This window comes from Scyliorhinus torazame, chromosome 29 (assembly GCF_047496885.1).
Source record: "Scyliorhinus torazame isolate Kashiwa2021f chromosome 29, sScyTor2.1, whole genome shotgun sequence".
Taxonomy (NCBI): Eukaryota; Metazoa; Chordata; class Chondrichthyes; order Carcharhiniformes; family Scyliorhinidae; genus Scyliorhinus; species Scyliorhinus torazame.
In genome coordinates, this window is record NC_092735.1 from 40,858,981 (window position 1) to 40,883,802 (window position 24,822).

Below are 24,822 nucleotides of genomic sequence, written 5' to 3' on the forward strand. Positions count from 1 at the left end.
CTCCCACTGTACAGAATCCCAATGGATCAAACCCTTTCCCATTCACTCCCACTGTACAGAATCCCAATGGATCAAACCGCTTCCCATTCACTCCCACTGTACAGAATCCCAATGGATCAAACCCTTTCCCATTCACCCCCACTGTACAGAATCCCAATGGATCAAACCCTTTCCCATTCACTCCCACTGTACAGAATCCCAATGGATCAAACCCCTTCCCATTCACCCCCACTGTACAGAATCCCAATGGATCAAATCCCTTCCCATTCACTCCCACTGTACAGAATCCCAATGGATCAAACCCCTTCCCATTCACTCCCACTGTACAGGATCCCAATGGATCAAACCGCTTCCCATTCACTCCCACTGTACAGAATCCCAATGGATCAAACCGCTTCCCATTCACTCCCACTGTACAGAATCCCAATGGATCAAACGCTTTCCCATTCACTCCCACTGTACAGAATCCCAATGGATCAAACCCTTTCCCATTCACCCCCACTGTACAGAATCCCAATCGATCAAACCCTTTCCCGTTCACTCCCACTGTACAGAATCCCAATGGATCAAACTGCTTCCCATTCACCCCCACTGTACAGAATCCCAATGGATCAAATCCCTTCCCATTCACTCCCACTGTACAGAATCCCAATGGATCAAACCGCTTCCCATTCACTCCCACTGTACAGAATCCCAATGGATCAAACGCTTTCCCATTCACTCCCACTGTACAGAATCCCAATGGATCAAACCCTTTCCCATTCACTCCCACTGTACAGAATCCCAATGGATCAAACCGCTTCCCATTCACTCCCACTGTACAGAATCCCAATGGATCAAACGCTTTCCCATTCACTCCCACTGTACAGAATCCCAATGGATCAAACCCTTTCCCATTCACCCCCACTGTACAGAATCCCAATGGATCAAACCGCTTCCCATTCACTCCACTGTACAGAATCCCAATGGACTGAACCCTTTCCTATTCATTCCCATTGTATTGAATTCCAGTTTGATAAACTAGCAGGAGCAGATTACCTTTTGCATTTCTTGTTCGAGGAGACACTGCTGGATATGATAAGGGATTAATTCTGACCTCGCTGAGTCAAACCATTCTCTGTATTGCTTGTTCGACACAATTGAAAAGTTGAGAGATTCTGGAATTAAACTTGAGTTTAAAACTCCATTGTCAATCATGTCAATCACTTTGAGGCTGTTCCTGAAACACAGCAAGCAACAAGTCGCTAATAATCTACTAATCAATAATTACTAATCAATAACTACACACCATGAAAACCTCAAACACCCTGTGAAATCAACTCCCAATAACTCAACAACCTCAGTATTGTGCGGAGACTGAATGGATCGAATTGTTAAACTTTTCCCATAACAGACACAGCAACTGAAAACATCACCTTACACTTTAAAATCTTTTCAGAAGAAACCGATATATAATCCTTTCATGAAAAATCGCTGTTTAAGCCCCCTAGTTAACAGCTTTTTAGCAGAATAATATTTTACAAAGGAGGTGACATTGCTCAAATTTCTCTCTATCAATGAAAGTAATCACGTGCCAAACCTTTGCACACATTTCCGGGTCAGTACATTAGCTCGGAATCCCAGCACTGCAAAAACAACTAACGTGGCAAACACAGATGTCAGGAAGTTGATGATGGAGACGAGGAAAGCATCAAAGTGGCAATTATTGGTGCGGCTATTGTAGCTGGAATAAGCAATGACACTGCCGAAGCCCAGGCCGAGGGCAAAGAAGACTTGGGTAGCAGCTTGTCGCCAGACTTGGGTGTCAACCAGAATCTCAAGCTGAAAAACATGCAAACAAACGTAAATAGGGACAGAAAGTAGTCCGGATTTTACCCTAATTATGTCCTTCGCGGTGAACACAGCGTCACCCAGTAATCTAAAGCTTCCATGATCTATGGACTGCTTGGCCATTCCCAGGGAACCAGGGTCGCCTGGCTGAGATTCCCTCAGTCACTGAGCGAATCCCCTCCCTCAGTCACTGAGCGAATCCCCCCAGCACCATCCCCCACCCACCAGACACCGAGCGAATCCCCTCCCTCAGTCACTGAGCGAAGCCCCCCAGCACCATCCCCCCACCAGACACCGAGCGAATCCCCTCCCTCAGTCACTGAGCGAATCCCCCCAGCACCATCCCCCCACCAGACACCGAGCGAATCCCTTCCCTCAGTCACTGAGCAAAGCCCCCCAGCACCATCCCCCCACCAGACACCGAGCGAATCCCCTCCCTCAGTCACTGAGCGAATCCCCCCAGCACCATCCCCCCACCAGACACCGAGCGAATCCCCTCCCTCAGTCACTGAGCGAATCCCCCCAGCACCATCACCCCCCCACCAGACACCGAGCGAATCCCTTCCCTCAGTCACTGAGCGAAGCCCCCCAGCACCATCCCCCCCCCACCAGACACCGAGCGAATCCCCTCCCTCAGTCACTGAGCATAGCCCCCCAGCACCATCCCCCCCCCCCACCAGACACCGAGCGAATCCCCTCCCTCAGTCACTGAGCGAAGCCCCCCAGCACCATCCCCCCACCAGACACCGAGCGAATCCCCTCCCTCAGTCACTGAGCATAGCCCCTCAGCACCATCCCCCCCCCCACCAGACACCGAGCGAATCCCCTCCCTTAGTCACTGAGCATAGCCCCCCAGCACCATCCCCCCCCACCAGACACCGTGCGAATCCCCTCCCTCAGTCACTGAGCGAAGCCCCCCAGCACCATCCCCCCCCCACCAGACACCGAGCGAATCCCCTCCCTCAGTCACTGAGCATAGCCCCCCAGCACCATCCCCCCCCACCAGACACCGAGCGAATCCCCTCCCTCAGTCACTGAGCATAGCCCCCCAGCACCATCCCCCCCCACCAGACACCGAGCGAATCCCCTCTCAGTCACTGAGCATAGCCCACCAGCAGCCCCCCCCCACCAGACACCGAGCGAATCCTCTCCCTCAGTCACTGAGCATAGCCCCCAGCAGCCCCCCCCACCAGACACCGAGCGAATCCCCTCCCTCAGTCACTGAGCATAGCCCCCCAGCACTCCGCCCCCACCAGACACCGAGCGAATCCCCTCCCTCAGTCACTGAGCGAAGCCCCCCAGCACCATTCCCCCCCACGCCCACCAGACACCGAGCGAAGCTCCTACCCCAGTCACTGAGCAAAGCCCCTCCCCATGTCACTGAGCAAAGCCCCTCCCCATGTCACTGAGCGAAGCCCCTCCCCAGTCACTGAGCGAAGCCCCTCCCCAGACACTGAGCGAAGCCCCTCCCCAGACACTGAGCGAAGCACCTGCCCCAGACACTGAGCGAAGCCCCTCCCCAGTCACTGAGCGAAGCCCCTCCCCTAGTCACTGAGCGAAGCCCCTCCCCCAGTCACTGAGCGAAGCCCCACCCCCAGTCACTGAGCGAAGCCCCTCCCCCAGTCACTGAGCGAAGCCCCACCCCCAGTCACTGAGCGAAGCCCCTCCCCCAGTCACTGAGCGAAGCCCCTCCCCCAATCACTGAGCGAAGCCCCTCCCCCAGTCACTGAGCAAAGCCCCTCCCCCAGTCGCTGAGCGAAGCCCCTCCCCCAGTCACTGAGCGAAGCCCCTCCCCCAGTCGCTGAGCGAAGCCCCTCCCCCAATCGCTGAGCGAAGCCCCTCCCCCAGTCACTGAGCGAAGCCCCTCCCCCAGTCACTGAGCGAAACCCCTCCCCCAGTCACTGAGCGAAGCCCCACCCCCAGTCACTGAGCGAAGCCCCTCCCCCAGTCACTGAGCGAAGCCCCTCCCCAGACACTGAGCGAAGCCCCTCCCCAGTCACTGAGCGCAGCCCCTCCCCAGTCACTGAGCGAAGCCCCTCCCCCATCACTGAGCGAAGCCCCTCCCCAAACACTGAGCGAAGCCCCTCCCCAGTCACTGAGCAAAGCCCCTCCCCCAGTCAGAGCGAAGCCCCTCCCCCAGTCACTAAGCGAAGCCCCTCCCCAGACACTGAGCGAAGCCCCTCCCCCAGTCACTGAGCGCAGCCCCTCCCCCAGTCACTGAGCGAAGCCCCTACCCCAGTCACTGAGCGAAGGCCCTCCCCAGACACTGAGTGAAGCCCCTCCCCCAGTCACTGAGCGAAGCCCCTCCCCCAGTCACTGAGCGAATCCCCTCCCCCAGACACTGAGCGAAGCCCCTCCCCCAGTCACTGAGCGAAGCCCCTCCCCCAGTCACTGAGCGAAGCCCCTCCCCCAGTCACTGAGCGAAGCCCCTCCCCCGACATTGAGCGAAGCCCCTCCCCCAGTCACGGAGCGCAGCCCCTCCCCCAGTCACTGAGCGCAGCCCCTCCCCCAGTCACTGAGCGAAGCCCCTCCCCCAAACACTGAGCAAAGCCCCTCCCCGACATTGAGCAAAGCCCCTCCCCCAAACACTGAGCAAAGCCCCTCCCCCAGTCACTGAGCGAAGCCCCTCCCCCAGTCACTGATTGAAGCCCCTCCCCAGTCACTGAGCGAAGCCCCTCCCCCAGTAATTGAGCGACGCCCCTCCCCAGTCACTGAGCGAAGCCCCTCCCCCAGTCACTGAGTGAAGCTCCTCCCCAGACAGAGCAAAGCCCCTCCCCCAGTCACTGAGAGATGCCCCTCCCCAGTCACTGAGTCACTGAGTGAAGCCCCTCCCCAGTCACTGAGCGAAGCCCCTCCCCTGACACTGAGCAAAGCCCCTCCCCCAGTCACTGAGCGAAGCTCCTCCCCCAGTCACTGAGTGAAGCTCCTCCCCCAGTCACTGAGTGAAGCCCCTCCCCCAGTCACTGAGTGAAGCCCCTCCCCAGTCACTGAGCAAAGCCCCTCCCCCAGACACTGAGAGAAGCCCCTCCCTCAGACACTGAGTGAAGCCCCTCTCCCAGACATGGAGAAAAGCCCCTCCCCAGACACAGAGTAAAGCCCCTCCCCCAGACACAGAGCAAAGCCACTCCCCCAGACACTGAGCAAAGCCCCTCCCCCATACACGGAGCAAAGCCCCTACCCCAGACACTGAGCGAAGCCCCTCCCCCAGACACTGAGCGAAGCCCCTCCCCCAGACACTGAGCGAAGCCCCTGCCCCAGACACTGAGCGAAGCCCCTCCCCCAGACACTGAGCAAAGCCCCTCCCCCAGACACTGAGTGAAGCCCCTCTACCAGACACGGAGCAAAGCCCCTCCCCCAGGCAGAGAGAAGTCCCTCCCCCAGACACTGAGCAAAGCCCCTCTCCCAGACATGGAGCAAAGCTCCTCCCCCAGACACTGAGCAAAGCCCCTCCCCCAGGCACTGGGAGAAGCCCCTCCCCCAGGCACTGGGAGAAGCCCCTCCCCCAGACACTGAGTCAAGCCCCTCTCCCAGACACGGAGAAAAGCCCCTCCCCCAGACACAGAGTAAAGCCCCTCCCCCAGACACAGAGCAAAGCCCCCCCCCAGACACTGAGCGAATCCCCTACCCCAGACACTGAGCGAAGCCCCTCCCCCAGACACTGAGCGAAGCCCCTCCCCCAGACACTGAGCGAAGCCCCTCCCCCAGACACTGAGCAAAGCCCCTCCCCCAGACACTGAGCAAAGCCCCTCCCCCAGACACTGAGCAAAGGCCCTCCCCCACACACTGAGCGAAGCCCCTCCCCCAGACACTGAGCAAAACCCCTCCCCCACACACTGAGCGATGCCCCTCCCCCAGACACTGAGTGAAGCCCCTCCCCAGTCACTGAGTGAAACCCCTCCCCCAGTCACTGAGTGAAACCCCTCCCCCAGTCAGTGTCTCGGAGTGAAACCCCACCCTTTTCCCCCTTTACCTTGGGTGTGAACATGTAGCGAATTCCATCCAAAGCACCTTCTAGAAGGAGGCCTCGAACGAGGAAACAGAAGAGGACGACGTAAGGGAAGATGGAGCTGAAGTACATAACCTGCAGGATAAATAGCCGCACGGGTGTTACCCTGACTCTGATAGTGCAATGTGTTTATGCTCAGAAATCCTGTGCAAGTGAGAAACATTCTAGTGAAGACGCGGAGTCCATTCAGCCCATCCCAGAATCCCGTCATTCCAATGGGTCCATCACCCCCATCCCAGGCTCTCCTTGTTCAGCTGTATTTCAAACCCCATATTCCCTCCAGCACTGTGGCCACTTAGTGTCACTCCTGCGTTGTCCATCTCCCTCCTGAGCACCTCCACTCTCAGATCCCTCCTTCGTCAGCTCCAGTCTCTCAGTCCATTTCTAACTCCACTATAAACTCTGCTGTGTCCCACATGGAGTTGCCCCACCCTGCCCTGCAACAAGCCTCACCTGCCCTGCAACAAGCCTCACCTGCCCTGCAACAAGCCTCACCTGCCCTGCAACAAGCCTCACCTGCCCTGCAACAAGCCTCACCTGCCCTGCAACAAGCCTCACCTGTCCTCTTGGCTGGCACTCTGCCCCAACATTCAATTCAAAATATTGTTCTTTTCTTCAAGTCTTGCTACATTCTACTTCTGTGACCTCCTCCAGACTTCACATTCTGTCCTTCAACCTTTAGTTTTCCGCACTGCATTTCGTCCTCTTTCTGAACCACAATTTGGAGAATGTAGCACAGAGCTGGCCATTCGGCCCTTCGAACCTGCTATTCCATCCAATAAGATCTGGGCTGATCTAGCTGTTACCTCAAGTTCACTTTCCTGTCCGCCTCCCAGAACCTCTTGTCTATCAAAGATCTGTCTAAATCTGCCTTGAATAAATTCAATGCCTCTGCTGTTTTCTAGGGAAGAGAACTCTCCAGACCAACAACCCAACCGTCCGAGAGATGTGGGACTGCCGAAGGCTCCACATTCGGAACCTGACCCCATCTCTCCAACCTGAAAAATCTCCCTGAAAAATTCTCAATTCCACCTTTTATCCCAAACCCTCAGACATCTTGTTAAACTCTCCATTCCAACTCTGCCCAAAGGAATATTTTCTAAATTAAAGGTGCCCCAGTGGAAGTTGTCCTTCTCCATCTGCAGACAGCATTCATTCTCATTCAGAAGGTGCTCTTTCTGAGACGGATTCTCTCTGGGGCAGCAGCTACACAGATCAGTATACATTCTAGCTACCGAAGCACTGTCGAAGGGGCAATGAGATAGATCCCGTAGTGGCTGGGGCTTACACACAGACAGGGAGCCCCGTCCGCCGGGAGCCCACTTGTCACTGGCTGCGAAAGAGGAAATATTGAACTTGTGGGGTTCATTGATTACCTTCCCTGAGGATTTGATTCCTTTGATCATGGCGAGACAAACAATCACCCAGGCAGCGAGCAGGCAGCCAGTCATGGTGGGATCCAGTCCTCCACTCTCACTGATGGAGTTGGTGATGTTCAAGGCTTCACGGTACCAGAAGTAGGTGGTGGCGGAACTCTCCAGGCACTCGGCGACTGGCAGAGACAGAAAAAAGATCAGAACATTGGCAAATAGCAACAGGAGGTATATGGGGAAGGGGTTGGTTTGGGGGAGGGGTTGGTGTGGGTGGAGGAGGGCGGAAATGTCATGATTGGGGAAGATTGGCTATAAGGGAGTCTCTCCCTACCTTCTGTTGTCTGGTTGGGCAAAGAGGGACACGATTGCCAGGGCAGCGGATACTGGAAGGAGTGACCAAAGTAAAAGAGACTCCAGCTGATGATGACATTGTAATAGAGCGAGACAAGTGAACAGACCTACAGAAACCGGAAACAGCAACAGCAGGACCTCAATGTGAACACAAAGGCTTAAAACCTCATACAAAGTAATATAAGAGAATCCAAACTGTAAGCCCCCCCACAGCGAGACCTTCCCCACAGTTCCCACCTTGGACTGTCTCCCCCAAGCCACCCGCACTATGCTCCCCCGCCACCCCCCCGCCCCGTGTTCCCTTCCCACAGCCGTGACAACTTTGCCCCTCACACATTGATCTGTGGAAATTTGCAGCACTGGTTCCCCACCATTCACATCCCTCCTGGTTTAACAAATCCATCTCACGGTGTCTCAGATTCTGACACCGCCCCCCGCCCACCCCGTGACACACCCACCCACCTCGCCCTGCCACTCCCTTTACTAACCCAACCCAGGCCCATTCCCCCACCCCATCCCCACAGCCCAAACAGTGATCACGGGCAATCCACCTAACTACACATCTTTGGACTGTGGGAGGAAACCGGAGCCCCCGGAGGAAACCCACGCAGACACGGGGAGAACGTGCAGACTCCGCACAGACAGTGACCCAAGCCGGAATCGAACCTGGGACCCTGGAGCTGTGAAGCAATTGTGCTAACCACTGTGCCATGTCGACACGACATGCCCCCACCCACTCGCCCTACCCCACCCCCCCACCCACTCGCCCTACCACCCGCCCTACCCCCCCACCCACTCGCCCTACCACCCGCCCTACCCCCCCACCCACTCGACCTACCCCACCCCCCAACCCCCCCACCCACTCGCCCTACCCCACCCCCCCACCCACTCGCCCTACCACCCGCCCTACCCCCCCACCCACTCGCCCTACCCCACCCCCCCACCCATACCCCACACCCCCACCCACTCGCCCTACCCCACCCTCACAACCACTCGCCCTACCCCATCCCCCACCCACCAACTCGCCCCTACCCCACACCCCCACCCACTCGCCCCTACCCCACACCCCCACCCACTTGCCCTACCCCACCCCCCACCCACTCGCCCTACCCCACCCCCCACCCACTCGCCCCACCCACTCGCCCTACCCCACCCCCCCACCCACTCACCCCTACCCCACCCCCCACTCACTTGCCCTACCCCACCCCCCACCCACTCGCCCTACCCCACCCCCCCCAACCACTCACCCTACCCCACCCCCCCCACCCACTCGACCTACCCCACCCCCCAACCCCCCCACCCACTCGCCCTACCCCGCCCCCCCACCCACTCGCCCTACCCCACCCCCCCCACCCACTCGCCAATCTGGGCACCCACCATGCAGCTCGCAAATCCAATTCCAGAAAGCCGTGGATTGATGTGTTTCCAAACTCCGATACTGCCCTGTCGGATACTTTGTCCGGCTGCCAACTCCAGGAAGAAGAGCGGGATTCCCATCACCACCAACAGGATTAAGTAAAGGAAAAGAAAAGCACCTAGAACAGCAACATAATGGAAAATGTGTTCGAGGATTTGAGAGTTAGAGATTAAGAGAAACTATTTTCTGAGTTGGAAGATGGGGACAGAAGGGGATCCAGAACAGGGGTCAGACATTGAAGAGCCAGGTTGGTCAGTCAGGTCAGGAAGCACTTCTTCAGGGAAATCGGGAACTCTGCTCCAGCTCTTCCGACTCAGATTATGGAATTCAGACAGGTACATGGAGTAACAGGTGATCAGAGAACAATCCAACTGAATGATGGGACAGTTGATATGTCTCCTGATATCCCAATAAACTCAAACTCTGACGGGTCACGGATAATTCAGGATCTGTACAATTATTACTTTGCAACTAATAAACTGGGAACTGTCTCCCAGTGAGAGTCAGCACCTTCAGGAACTGTCCCCCAGTGAGAGTCAGAATCTTCAGGAACTGTCCCCCAGTGAGAGTCAGCACCTTCAGGAACTGTCCCCCAGTGAGAGTCAGTACCTTCAGGAACTGTCCCCCAGTGAGAGTCAGCACCTTCAGGAACTGTCCCCCAGTGAGAGTCAGCACCTTCAGGAACTGTGTCCCAGTGAGAGTCAGCACCTTCAGGAACTGTCCCCCAGTGAGAGTCAGCACCTTCAGGAACTGTCCCCCAGTGAGAGTCCGCACCTTCAGGAACTGTCCCCCAGTGAGAGTCAGCACCTTCAGGAACTGTATCCCAGTGAGGGTCAGCACCTTCAGGAACTGTGTCCCAGTGAGAGTCAGCACCTTCAGGAACTGTCCCCCAGTGAGAGTCAGCACCTTCAGGAACTGTCTCCCAGAGAGAGTCAGCACCTTCAGGAACTGTCCCCCAGTGAGAGTCAGCACCTTCAGGAACTGTCCCCCAGTGAGAGTCAGCACCTTCAGGAACTGTGTCCCAGTGAGAGTCAGCACCTTCGGGAACTGTGTCCCAGTGAGAGTCAGCACCTTCAGGAACTGTGTCCCAGTGGGAGACAGCACCTTCAGGAACTGTGTCCCAGTGAGAGTCAGCACCTTCAGGAACTGTCCCCCAGTGAGAGTCAGCACCTTCAGGAACTGTCCCCCAGTGAGAGTCAGTACCTTCAGGAACTGTCCCCCAGTGAGAGTCAGCACCTTCAGGAACTGTCCCCCAGTGAGAGTCAGCACCTTCAGGAACTGTGTCCCAGTGAGAGTCAGCACCTTCAGGAACTGTCCCCCAGTGAGAGTCAGCACCTTCAGGAACTGTCCCCCAGTGAGAGTCCGCACCTTCAGGAACTGTCCCCCAGTGAGAGTCAGCACCTTCAGGAACTGTATCCCAGTGAGGGTCAGCACCTTCAGGAACTGTGTCCCAGTAAGAGTCAGCACCTTCAGGAACTGTCCCCCAGTGAGAGTCAGCACCTTCAGGAACTGTCTCCCAGAGAGAGTCAGCACCTTCAGGAACTGTCCCCCAGTGAGAGTCAGCACCTTCAGGAACTGTCCCCCAGTGAGAGTCAGCACCTTCAGGAACTGTGTCCCAGTGAGAGTCAGCACCTTCGGGAACTGTGTCCCAGTGAGAGTCAGCACCTTCAGGAACTGTGTCCCAGTGGGAGACAGCACCTTCAGGAACTGTGTCCCAGTGAGAGTCAGCACCTTCAGGAACTGTGTCCCAGTGAGAGTCAGCACCTTCAGGAACTGTGCCCCAGTGAGAGTCAGCACCTTCAGGAACTGTCCCCCAGTGAGAGTCAGCACCTTCAGGAACTGTGTCACAGTGAGAGTCAGCACCTTCAGGAACTGTGTCCCAGTGAGAGTCAGAACCTTCAGGAACTGTCTCCCAGTGAGAGTCAGCACCTTCAGGAACTGTGTCCCAGTGAGAGTCAGAACCTTCAGGAACTGTGCCCCAGTGAGAGTCAGCACCTTCAGGAACTGTCCACCAGGGAGAGTCAGCACCTTCAGGAACTGTGTCCCAGTGAGAGTCAGCACCTTCAGGAACTGTCCACCAGGGAGAGTCAGCACCTTCAGGAACTGTCCCCCAGTGAGTGTCAGCACCTTCAGGAACTGTCCCCCAGAGAGAGTCAGCACCTTCAGGAACTGTGTCCCAGTGAGAGTCAGCACCTACAGGAACTGTCCCCCAGTGAGAGTCTGCACCTTGAGGAACTGTCTCCCAGTGAGAGTCAGCACCTTCAGCAACTGTGTCCCAGTGAGAGTCAGCACCTTCAGGAACTATGTACTAGTGAGAGTCAGCACCTTCAGGAACAGTATCTGAGTGAGAGTCAGCACCTTCAGGAACTGTATCCCAGTGAGAGTCAGCACTTTCAGGAACTGTCCCCCAGTGAGAGTCTGCACCTTGAGGAACTGTCTCCCAGTGAGAGTCAGCACCTTCAGGAACTGTGTCCCAGTGAGAGTCAGCACCTTCAGGAACTGTCCACCAGTGAGAGTCAGCACCTTCAGGAACTGTCCCCCAGTGAGAGTCAGCACCTTCAGGAACTGTGTCCCAGTGAGAGTCAGCACCTTCAGGAACTGTCTCCCAGTGAGAGTCAGCACCTTCAGGAACTGTCCCCCAGTGAGAGTCAGCACCTTCAGGAACTGTCCCCCAGTGAGAGTCAGCACCTTCAGGAACTGTGTCCCAGTGAGAGTCAGCACCTTCAGGAACTGTCTCCCAGTGAGAGTCAGCACCATCATGAACTGTTCCCCAGTGAGAGTCAGCACCTTCAGGAACTGTGCCCCAGTGAGAGTCAGCACCTTCAGGAACTGTCTCCCAGTGAGAGTCAGCACCTTCAGGAACTGTTCCCCAGTGAGAGTCAGCACCTTCTGGAACTGTCCCCCAGTGAGAGGCAGCACCTTCAGGAACTGTCCCCCAGTGAGAGTCAGCACCTTCAGGAACTGTCTCCCAGTGAGAGTCAGCACCTTCAGGAACTGTCCCCCAGTGAGAGTCAGCACCATCAGGAACTGTCCCCCAGTGAGAGTCAGCACCTTCAGGAACTGTGTCCCAGTGAGAGCCAGCACCTTCAGGAACTGTGTCCCAGTGAGAGTCAGCACCTTCAGGAACTGTGTCCCAGTGAGAGTCAGCACCTTCAGCAACTGTGTCCCAGTGAGAGTCAGCACCTTCAGGAACTGTGCCCCAGTGAGAGTCAGCACCTTCAGGAACTGTGTCCCAGTGAGAGTCAGCACCTTCAGGAACTGTGCCCCAGTGAGAGTCAGCACCTTCAGGAACTGTGTCCCTGTGAGAGTCAGCACCTTCAGGAACTGTCCCCAGTGAGGGTCAGCACCTTCAGCAACTGTGTCCCAGTGAGGGTCAGCACCTTCAGGAACTGTCCCCCAGTGAGAGTCAGCACCTTCAGGAACTGTCCCCCAGTGAGAGTCAGCACCTTCAGGAACTGTCCACCAGTGAGAGTCAGCACCTTCAGGAACTGTCTCCCAGTGAGAGTCAGCACCTTCAGGAACTGTCTCCCAGTGAGAGTCAGCACCTTCAGGAACTGTCTCCCAGTGAGAGTCAGCACCATCAGGAACTGTTCCCCAGTGAGAGTCAGCACCTTCAGGAACTGTGTCCCAGTGAGAGTCAGCACCTTCAGGAACTGTGCCCCAGTGAGAGTCAGCACCTTCAGGAACTGTCCCCCAGTGAGAGTCAGCACCTTCAGGAACTGTGTCACAGTGAGAGTCAGCACCTTCAGGAACTGTGTCCCAGTGAGAGTCAGAACCTTCAGGAACTGTCTCCCAGTGAGAGTCAGCACCTTCAGGAACTGTGTCCCAGTGAGAGTCAGAACCTTCAGGAACTGTGCCCCAGTGAGAGTCAGCACCTTCAGGAACTGTCCACCAGGGAGAGTCAGCACCTTCAGGAACTGTGTCCCAGTGAGAGTCAGCACCTTCAGGAACTGTCCACCAGGGAGAGTCAGCACCTTCAGGAACTGTCCCCCAGTGAGTGTCAGCACCTTCAGGAACTGTCCCCCAGAGAGAGTCAGCACCTTCAGGAACTGTGTCCCAGTGAGAGTCAGCACCTACAGGAACTGTCCCCCAGTGAGAGTCTGCACCTTGAGGAACTGTCTCCCAGTGAGAGTCAGCACCTTCAGCAACTGTGTCCCAGTGAGAGTCAGCACCTTCAGGAACTATGTACTAGTGAGAGTCAGCACCTTCAGGAACAGTATCTGAGTGAGAGTCAGCACCTTCAGGAACTGTATCCCAGTGAGAGTCAGCACTTTCAGGAACTGTCCCCCAGTGAGAGTCTGCACCTTGAGGAACTGTCCCCCAGTGAGAGTCAGCACCTTCAGGACAGGAACACAGTGGTGTTCCACAGGGATCAGTGCTGGGACCTTTGCTCTTTGTAATATATATATAAATGATTTGGAGGAAAATGTAACTGGTCTGATTAGTAAGTTTGCAGACGACACAAAGGTTGGTGGAATTGCGAATAGCGATGAGGACTGTCTGAGGATACAGCAGGATTTAGATTGTCTGGAGACTTGGGCGGAGAGATGGCAGATGGAGTTTAATCCGGACAAATGTGAGGTAATGCATTTTGGAAGGGCTAATGCAGGTAGGGAATATACAGTGAATGGTCGAACCCTCAAGAGTATTGAAAGTCAAAGAGATCTAGGAGTACAGGTCCACAGGTCATTGAAAGGGGCAACACAGGTGGAGAAGGTAGTCAAGAAGGCATACGGCATGCTTGCCTTCATTGGCCGGGGCATTGAGTATAAGAATTGGCAAGTCATGTTGCAGCTGTATAGAACCTTAGTTAGGCCACACTTGGAGTATAGTGTTCAATTCTGGTCGCCACACTACCAGAAGGATGTGGAGGCTTTAGAGAGGGTGCAGAAGAGATTTACCAGAATGTTGCCTGGTATGGAGGGCATAAGCTATGAGGAGCGATTGAATAAACTCGGTTTGTTCTCACTGGAACGAAGGAGGTTGAGGGGCGACCTGATAGAGGTATACAAAATTATGAGGGGCATAGACAGAGTGGATAGTCAGAGGCTTTTCCCCAGGGTAGAGGGGTCAATTACTAGGGGGCATAGGTTTAAGGTGAGAGGGGCAAAGTTTAGAGTAGATGTACGAGGCAAGTTTTTTACGCAGAGGGTAGTGGGTGCCTGGAACTCACTACCGGAGGTGGTAGTGGAAGCAGGGACGATAGGGACATTTAAGGGGCATCTTGACAAATATATGAATAGGATGGGAATAGAAGGATACGGACCCAGGAAGTGTAGAAGATTGTAGTTTAGTCGGGTAGTATGGTCGGCACGGGCTTGGAGGGCCGAAGGGCCTGTTCCTGTGCTGTACATTTCTTTGTTCTTTGTTCTTTGAACTGTGTCCCAGTGAGAGTCAGCACCTTCAGGAACTGTGTCCCAGTGAGAGTCAGCACCTTCAGGAACTGTGTCCCAGTGAGAGTCAGCACCTTCAGCAACTGTGTCCCAGTGAGAGTCAGCACCTTCAGGAACTGTGTCCCAGTGAGAGTCAGCACCTTCAGGAACTGTGCCCCAGTGAGAGTCAGCACCTTCAGGAACTGTGTCCCAGTGAGAGTCAGCACCTTCAGGAACTGTGCCCCAGTGAGAGTCAGCACCTTCAGGAACTGTGTCCCAGTGAGAGTCAGCACCTTCAGGAACTGTCCCCAGTGAGGGTCAGCACCTTCAGGAACTGTGTCCCAGTGAGGGTCAGCACCTTCAGGAACTGTCCCCCAGTGAGAGTCAGCACCTTCAGGAACTGTCCCCCAGTGAGAGTCAGCACCTTCAGGAACTGTGTCCCAGTGAGAGTCTGCACCTTCAGGAACTGTCCACCAGTGAGAGTCAGCACCTTCAGGAACTGTCTCCCAGTGAGAGTCAGCACCTTCAGGAACTGTCTCCCAGTGAGAGTCAGCACCTTCAGTTTGGGTTTTTCATAGAATTTACAGTGCAGAAGGAGGCCATTCGGCCCATCGAGTCTGCACCGGCTCTTGGAAAGAGCACCCTACCCAAGGTCCACACCTCCACCCTATCCCCACAACCCAACAATCCCATCCAACACTAAGGGCAATTTTGGACACTAAGGGCAATTTATCATGGCCAATAGACCTAACCTGCACATCTTTGGACTGTGGGAGGAAACCGGAGCACCCGGAGGAAACCCACGCAGACACGGGAAGAACGTGCAGACTCCGCACAGACAGTGACCCAAGCCGGAATCGAACCTGGGACCCTGGAGCTGTGAAGCAATTGTGCTACCCACCATGCTACCGTTGATGTGAGTTCCTCTGGTGACGCACCATGGAGTTTGGTTTCTGGCCTCAGCTTAGCCAGGGTATCACTGGCCACACAGCCGAGAGTGTGGGTTCCGCTGAGCTGAGTACTGGATCAGACTATATTCCTTCCACATGTGAACAGCCCACACAAACCGACTATCAGGGGGGCATTCTGATGAGGGTCCGGGACCACGCAGCAAACCAACATTTTCAGAGGAGGAGTGCGGAATAAAGCAAGCGTGAGAAATTAAACGTTGAAGCTTACCCCCCCCATTCTGGTGGCAGAGGTAGGGAAATCTCCAGACATTCCCAAGTCCCACGGAGAATCCCACCTGGGCAAGAATATATTGGAGTTTGCTTCCCCAGGCGGGTCTGGAAGGTCCGTCCAGCACAAGGTCCGAGCTGGACTCGTTCACGTCGGCAGGCTGGGAATCCGTTTTGATCTTTTCCATCAGACCAGAGTCTGTACGAGGTGTAGCCTTGGGATGTGTCCTTGGAGCAGAGTCTGAGGAGGTGAAATACAACATGTGATCAGGAAAATCCACATTTAAACTGCCTCATTACAGCAATGGAAAATTCCACAAGTCTCGCAAATGTTTCTCTGGCAGTCAGACAGGCCACACCAGCAATAGGGCAGGTCGTTCTGAACGAGACGATAGATTCAAAGTGACATTTAGAGATCAAAATGCATAGTAATTTCACAGAATCTAACATAGAATCTCTACAGTGCAGAAGGAGGCCATTCGGCCCATCAAGCCTGCACTGACCCTCTGAAAGAGCAGCCTCCCCAGGCCCACTCTCCAACCCTATCCCCGTAACCCACCTAACCTGTACATCCCTGGACACTAAGGGGCAATTTATCGCGGCCAATCCACCTCACCTGCAGACCTTTGGACTGTGGGAGGAAACCGGAGCACCCGGAGGAAACCCACGCACACATGGGGAGAATGTGCAGACTCCGCACAGACAGTGACCCGAGGCTGGAATCGAACCCAGGTCCCTGGTGCTATGAGGCAGCAGTGCTAACCACTGTCACCATTTAAATCATGACTGTATCGTCAAAGTTATCAAAACCACACCAGCGATGGCAGAAAACATGGAAGACACCAGCAAACAGCAGATATGCAGGGTTCCATTATCAGAGAAACACAAACACACTGATGGCTGTGGCCGCATCAGGATGTTGCACTGAATTATGGAACACCGTCACACTCTCAGCAGAGTTGGAGCAAAGGACACAGACTCATCAGAAAAGAGAATAGGACATGTTGAGAATAAGAATGGCTCAGAGCAACACAAGATGTTGTGTCTGACAGGAGTGGAGCAGCAGCCTCTCAGAGATCAATCCAGCAAGACAGATTTTAACAGGCCTGTGCGCCAGACTCGGATGGAGATGTGCGATAGTTATCGCTGCTCTGACAGTTTCGCTAGACCTGCACATGGCCAAAACCCTGTTCCACAAAGCAGGGAGGTGGCAAATGCCTGACATCTTCAAAACCTCCTTCCAACAAGGCCAGCAGAACAGTGTTAACTGGAGGCCACACTACACTACTTATTGGTAAGATTTTAGAGTCTGTTATTAAAGATGAGATCGCGAAGCACTTGGAAGTGCATGGTAAAGTAGGACTGAGTCAGCACGGCTTTGTCAAGGGGAGGTCATGTCTGACAAATCTGGTAGACTTCTTTGAGGAGGTAACAAGCAAGTTAGACAAAGGAGAACCAGTGGACGTGATTTATTTAGATTTCCAGAAGGCCTTTGACAAGGTATTCAAGGTAAGATCCTGGCATGGATAGAGGATTGGCTGACTGGCAGAAGGCAGAGAGTGGGGAGAAAGGGGTCTTTTTCAGGATGGCAGCCAGTGACTAGTGGTGTGCCTCAGGGGTCAGTGCTGGGACCACAACTTTTCACAACAAACATTAATGATCTGGAAGAAGGAACTGAAGGCACTGTTGCTAAGTTTGCAGGTGATACAAAGATCTGTAGAGGGACAGATAGTGTTGAGGAAGCAGGCGGGCTGCAGAAGGATTTGGGCAGGCTAGGAGAGTGGGCAATGGAGTGGCAGATGAAATACAATGTGGAAAAGTGTGAGGTTATGCACTTTGGAAGGAGGAATGGAAGCATAGACTATTTTCTAAATGGGGAAATGCTTCGGAAAGCAGAAGCACAAAGGGACTTGGGAATCCTTGTTCACGATTCTGTTAAGGTTAACGTGCAGGTTCAGTCGGCAGTGAGGAAGGCAAATGCAATGTTAGCATTCATGTCGAGACGGCTAGATTACAAGACCAGGGATGTACTACTGAGGCTGTATAAGGCTCTGGTCAGACCCCATTTGGAGTATTGTGAGCAGTTTTGGGCCCCGTATCTAAGGAAAGATGTGCTGGCCTTGGAAAGGGTCCAGAGGAGGTTCACAAGAATGATCCCTGGAATGAAGAACTTGTCGTATGAGCAACGTTTGAGGACTCTGGGTCTGTACTTGTTGGAGTTTAGAAGGATGAGAGGGGATCTTGAAATGAAATGAAATGAAAAAATGAAAATCACTTATTGTCACAAGTAGGCTTCAAATGAAGTTACTGTGAAAAGCCCCTAGTCGCCACATTCCGGCGCCTGTTCGGGGAGGCTGGTGCGGGAATTGAACCATGCTGCTGGCCTGCCTTGGTCTGCTTTCAAAGCCAGCGATTTAGCCCAGTGAGCTAAACCAGCCCCTTATTGAAACGTACAAGATACTGCGAGGCCTGGATAGAGTGGCTGTGGAGAGGATGTTTCCAGTCGTAGTAGAGACTAGAAGCAGAGGACACAGCCTCAGACTGAAGGGACGATCCTTTAAAACCAAGATGAGGAGGGATTTCTTCAGCCAGAGGGTGGTGAATCTGTGGAACTCTTTGCCGCAGAAGGCTGTGGAGGCCAATTCACTGAGTGTCTTTAAAACAGAGATGGATAGGTTCTTGATTAATAAGGGGATCAGGGGTTATGGGGAGAAGGCAGGAGAATGGAGATGACAAACTATCAGCCATGATTGAATGGTGAAGCAGACTCGATGGGCCGAGTGGCCTAATTCTGTTCCCATGTCTTATGGTCTTACAGCCTACAGCCACCAGAGGTCACTCACAGCCAGCTCCACATTCTTCTCCAATCACCAATTAAAATAAATCAAACACACTGAGGGACAAATTAAAGGGGCAGCACCTTAAAGGGATACTGTCTGACACAGAAACAAATCACAGCTGAAATTTGAAACATCAAACCCGAAACGTGATTAAGAAGGTGGATAATGCCCCCACTGAGCAGGGATGGCCCCTTCCCAATAGCAGTGTCCCCACAGCTGCACGGCACTCACCTGCCTCACCCCCAGAGAATGGCTTCTGTCATCACTGGCGTACACCCACTGCCCCAAAAAGGGACAACCCTGGTCCCCTCCTACTTATAATCGACATCATTAAACACAATGTCGCTTTTCATGTTTAGACTGTCAACACTAACTCTACCGCACTGTTACCTCTCTCTCGCGAGCCCTCCTATGTCTTGGATTTGTCCAACATTCAGTCCTGGATCAGCACCAGGTTTCCCAACTAAATTATGGGAAGACCAAAACCCTGGTCTCTAATTTCCAAACTCAGTTCTCCAACTGCCAGCGTCACCCTTCCTGCAGCCACCGTCTCAGACTGAAGTGTGTTCTTTGCAACCTATGGCTGCAAGGTGAGCTTTCGACCTCCTATTTGCAAGGAGACTGCTGATTCCATCGCCGTCCGAACCCTTCAGCTACTGACGCTCTCAGTCATGCGCGTGTTGATATTTCACTATTCCCATATCTGCTGGTCAGTCTCCCAGCTCCCAAACCACAGCTTCTCCAGCACCAGACTTTCACCGAGTCCCATTTCACCATCAACCACCTCTCGTTGTCCTCCTGAGCATTTTAATAATGACTCCGGTCTTGGCCATGCATCAGCTGCCTGGACCCGAGGCTCTGAAAATCCCCCCATAATCCCCTCAGCCTCATTTTTATACAATCATAGAATTGTTACACATCCCCCCCTTTCAAAATCTCCTTAAATTAAGAAACTTCTTTGAACCTTTGACAAAACTATTGTTGGTCGACCATAATATTGCCTTGTGCAGCTCACTCAAACTTTCCCTCATTATAATCCCGTGTTGTTTTAATGTATTTAGGGTGCCTTATAATGCAGGTTATTTTTGTTGAGGCTTTGACTGAGCTATGTCCAGTAGCACAGCTCCACAATCCCCAGAGACAGGGCGTGGACCAGGAGACAAGCAGAGGGACCGATCGACAAGCCAGTGTCCAGATCTCTGCCCAAGAGAGAGAAGGATTGAGCGCAGTGGCCAACATGCACGTATTTCCTTAAAAGAGAGAGACTGGGGGACACTGGACATCTCATAGAATCACAGAATTTACAGTGCAGGAGGCCATTCGGCCCATCGAGTCTGCACTGGCCCTTACAAAGAGCACCCTACTCAAGCCCACATACCTACACTATCCCCGTAACCCCCACTTAACCTTTTTAGACACGAAGGGCAATTTATCATGGCCAATCCACCTAACCTGCACATCTTTGGACTGTGGGAGGAAACCGGAGCACCCGGAGGAAACCCACGCAGACACGGGGAGAATGTGCAGACTCCGCACAGACAGAGACCCAGCGGGGAATCGAACCTGGGACCCTGGAGCTATGAAGCCACAGTGCTAACCACTATGCCACTTTGAACGCCCCCCCGACCCACCTGTACTCACACTCACTGCGCCCCCTGACCCACCTGTACTCACACTCGCAGCCCCCCCGACCCACCTGTACTCACACTCACTGCGCCCCCTGACCCACCTGTACTCACACTCGCAGCCCCCCCGACCCACCTGTACTCACACTCGCAGCCCCCCGACCCACCTGTACTCACACTCGCAGCCCCCAACCCACCTGTACTCACACTCGCAGCCCCCCTGTACTCACACTCACAGCCCCCTGACCCACCTGTACTCACACTCTCAGCCCCCTGACCCACCTGTACTCACACTCGCAGCCCTCTGACCCCCCTGTACTCACACTCGCAGCCCCCCGACCCACCTGTACTCACACTCACTGCGCCCCCTGACCCACCTGTACTCACACTCACTGCGCCCCCTGACCCACCTGTACTCACACTCGCAGCCCCCAACCCACCTGTACTCACACTCGCAGCCCCCAACCCACCTGTACTCACACTCACAGCCCCCCGACCCACCTGTACTCACACTCGCAGCCCCCAACCCACCTGTACTCACACTCGCAGCCCCCCGATCCACCTGTACTCACACTCTCAGCCCCCTGACCCCCCTGTACTCACACTCACAGCCTCCTGGCCCCCCTGTACTCACACTCACAGCCCCCCCGACCCACCTGTACTCACACTCGCAGCCCCCCGACCCACCTGTACTCACACTCACAGCCCCCTGACCCACCTGTACTCACACTCATTGCGCCCCCTGACCCCCTGTACTCACACTCACAGCCTCCTGACCCACCTGTACTCACACTCGCAGATTCCCCGACCCCCCTGTACACACAATCACAGCTCCCCGACCCCACTGTACTCACACTCGCAGCCCCCGACACACCTGTACTCACACTCGCAGCCCCCCAACCCACCTGTACTCACACTCGCAGCCCCCGACCCACCTGTACTCACACTCGCAGCCCCCCGACCCACCTGTACTCACACTCGCAGCCCCCCGACCCACCTGTACTCACACTCGCAGCCCCCCGACCCACCTGTACTCACACTCGCAGCCCCCCCGACCCACCTGTACTCACACTCACAGCTCCCCGACCCCACTGTACTCACACTCGCAGCCCCGACCCACCTGTACTCACACTCGCAGCCCCCCCGACCCACCTGTACTCACACTCGCAGCCCCCCGACCCACCTGTACTCACACTCGCAACCTCCCTGGCACACCTGTACTCACACTCGCAGCCCCCCCGACCCACCTGTACTCACACTCACAGCCCCCTGACCCACCTGTACTCACACTCGCAGCCTCCCGACCCAGCTGTACTCACACTCGCAGTCCCCCGACCCACCTGTACTCACACTCACAGCCCCCTGACCCACCTGTACTCACACTCGCAGCCCCCGACCCACCTGTACTCACACTCGCAGCCCCCCCGACCCACCTGTACTCACACTCGCAGCCCCCGACCCACCTGCACTCACACTCGCAGCCCCCGACCCACCTGTACTCACACTCGCAGCCCCCCGACCCACCAGTACTCACACTCGCAGCCCCCCGACCCACCTGTACTCACACTCGCAGCCCCCCCGACCCACCTGTACTCACACTCACAGCCCCCTGACCCACCTGTACTCACACTCGCAACCTTCCTGGCACACCTGTACTCACACTCACAGCCCCCCGACCCACCTGTACTCGCACTCACAGCCCCCTGACCCCCCTGTACTCACACTCACAGCCCCCCGACCCCCCTGTACTCACACTCGCAGCCCCCCGACCCCCCTGTACTCACACTCGCAGCCCCCTGACCCACCTGTACTCACACTCACAGCCCCCCGACACACCTGTACTCACACTCGCAGCTCCCCGACCCACTGTACTCACACTCGCAGCCCCCCAACCCACCTGTACTCACACTCACAGCCCCCTGACCCACCTGTACTCACACTCGCAGCCCCCCGACCCACCTGTACTCACACTCACAGCCCCCTGACCCACCTGTACTCACACTCACTGCGCCCCCTGACCCACCTGTACTCACACTCGCAGTCCCCCGACCCACCTGTACTCACACTCGCAGTCCCCCGACCCACCTGTACTCACACTCGCGGCCCCCGACCCACCTGTACTCACACTCACAGCCCCCCGACACACCTGTACTCACACTCGCAGCCCCCCAAACCCACCTGTACTCACACTCACAGCCCACGACCCACCTGTACTCACACTCGCAGCCCTCCCGACCCACCTGTACTCACACTCACAGCCCCCCCGACCCCCCTGTACTCACACTCACAGCCCCCTGACCCCCCTGTACTCACACTTGCAGCCCCCGACCCACCTGTACTCACACTCGCAGCCCCCGACCCACCTGTACTCACACTCACAGCACCCTGACCCCCTGGACTCACACTCGCAGCCCCAAAACCCACCTGTACTCACACTCGCAGCCCCCCGACCCACCTGTACTCACACTCACAGCCCCCCCGACCCCCCTGTACTCACAGCCCCCTGGCCCCCCTGTACTCACACTCACAGCCCCCCTGACCCACCTGTACTCACACTCGCAGCCTCCCCGACCCACCTGTACTCACACTCACAGCCCCGACACACCTGTACTCACACTCTCAGCCCCCCAAACCCACCTGTACTCACACTCGCAACCTCCTGACCCACCTGTACTCACACTCACAGCCTCCTGACCCACCTGTACTCACACTCACAGCCCCCCTGTACTCACACTCGCAGCCCCCCGACACACCTGTACTCACACTCGCAGCCCCCCGACCCACCTGTACTCACACTCGCAGCCCCCGACCCACCTGTACTCACACTCGCAGCCCCCTGACCCACCTGTACTCACACTCGCAGCCCCCCTGTACTCACACTCGCAGCCCCCGACCCACCTGTACTCACACTCACAGCCCCCCTGTACTCACACTCGCAGCCCCCGACCCACCTGTACTCACACTCACAGCCCCCTGACCCACCTGTACTCACACTCGCAGCCCCCCCGACCCACCTGTACTCACACTCACAGCCCCGACACACCTGTACTCACACTCGCAGCCCCCCAAACCCACCTGTACTCACACTCGCAGCCCCCTGACCCACCTGTAATCACACTCACAGCCCCCGACCCACCTGTACTCACACTCGCAGCCCCCGCGACCCCCCTGTACTTACACTCACAGCCCCGACACACCTGTACTCACACTCACAGCCCCCCAAACCCACCTGTACTCACACTCACAGCCCCCTGACCCACCTGTACTCACACTCACAGCCCCCCAAACCCACCTGTACTCACACTCGCAGCCCCCCGACCCACCTGTACTCACACTCGCAACCTCCCTGACCCACCTGTACTCACACTCGCAGCCCCCCGACCCACCTGTACTCACACTCACAGCCCCCTGACCCACCTGTACTCACACTCACTGCGCCCCCTGACCCACCTGTACTCACACTCGCAGTCCCCCGACCCACCTGTACTCACACTCGCAGTCCCCCGACCCACCTGTACTCACACTCGCGGCCCCCGACCCACCTGTACTCACACTCACAGCCCCCCGACACACCTGTACTCACACTCGCAGCCCCCCAAACCCACCTGTACTCACACTCACAGCCCACGACCCACCTGTACTCACACTCGCAGCCCTCCCGACCCACCTGTACTCACACTCACAGCCCCCCCCGACCCCCCTGTACTCACACTCACAGCCCCCTGACCCCCCTGTACTCACACTTGCAGCCCCCGACCCACCTGTACTCACACTCGCAGCCCCCGACCCACCTGTACTCACACTCACAGCCCCCCGACACACCTGTACTCACACTCGCAGCCCCAAAACCCACCTGTACTCACACTCGCAGCCCCCCCGACCCACCTGTACTCACACTCACAGCCCCCCCGACCCCCCTGTACTCACAGCCCCCTGGCCCCCCTGTACTCACACTCACAGCCCCCCTGACCCACCTGTACTCACACTCGCAGCCTCCCCGACCCACCTGTACTCACACTCACAGCCCCGACACACCTGTACTCACACTCTCAGCCCCCCAAACCCACCTGTACTCACACTCGCAACCTCCTGACCCACCTGTACTCACACTCACAGCCTCCTGACCCACCTGTACTCACACTCACAGCCCCCCTGTACTCACACTCGCAGCCCCCCGACACACCTGTACTCACACTCGCAGCCCCCCGACCCACCTGTACTCACACTCGCAGCCCCCGACCCACCTGTACTCACACTCGCAGCCCCCTGACCCACCTGTACTCACACTCGCAGCCCCCCTGTACTCACACTCGCAGCCCCCGACCCACCTGTACTCACACTCACAGCCCCCCTGTACTCACACTCGCAGCCCCCGACCCACCTGTACTCACACTCACAGCCCCCTGGCCCACCTGTACTCACACTCGCAGCCCCCCCGACCCACCTGTACTCACACTCACAGCCCCGACACACCTGTACTCACACTCGCAGCCCCCCAAACCCACCTGTACTCACACTCGCAGCCCCCTGACCCACCTGTAATCACACTCACAGCCCCCGACCCACCTGTACTCACACTCGCAGCCCCCGCGACCCCCCTGTACTTACACTCACAGCCCCGACACACCTGTACTCACACTCACAGCCCCCCAAACCCACCTGTACTCACACTCACAGCCCCCTGACCCACCTGTACTCACACTCACAGCCCCCCAAACCCACCTGTACTCACACTCGCAGCCCCCTGACCCACCTGTACTCACACTCGCAGCCCCCTGACCCACCTGTACTCACACTCGCAGCCCCCTGACCCACCTGTACTCACACTCA

General features: G+C 56.1%; 1 protein-coding gene across 3 annotated transcripts in view; it reads right to left on the reverse strand.

Annotated features, from left to right (window-relative positions):
* The window catches only part of LOC140404104 (sodium-dependent neutral amino acid transporter B(0)AT2-like), a 51,687-nt gene that overhangs the window by 16,079 nt on the left and 10,786 nt on the right, over positions 1–24,822 (reverse strand). For all 3 annotated transcript variants that reach the window (XM_072492517.1, XM_072492518.1, XM_072492519.1), the window contains exons 2-8: positions 15,529–15,768; positions 8,938–9,095; positions 7,541–7,667; positions 7,213–7,388; positions 5,801–5,911; positions 1,580–1,821; positions 1,039–1,219 (exon numbers count right to left, since the gene is read on the reverse strand). In XM_072492517.1, coding sequence (XP_072348618.1) covers positions 1,039–1,219; positions 1,580–1,821; positions 5,801–5,911; positions 7,213–7,388; positions 7,541–7,667; positions 8,938–9,095; positions 15,529–15,768 — 1,235 coding nt within the window. The remainder of the gene's footprint in view (positions 1–1,038; positions 1,220–1,579; positions 1,822–5,800; positions 5,912–7,212; positions 7,389–7,540; positions 7,668–8,937; positions 9,096–15,528; positions 15,769–24,822) is intronic.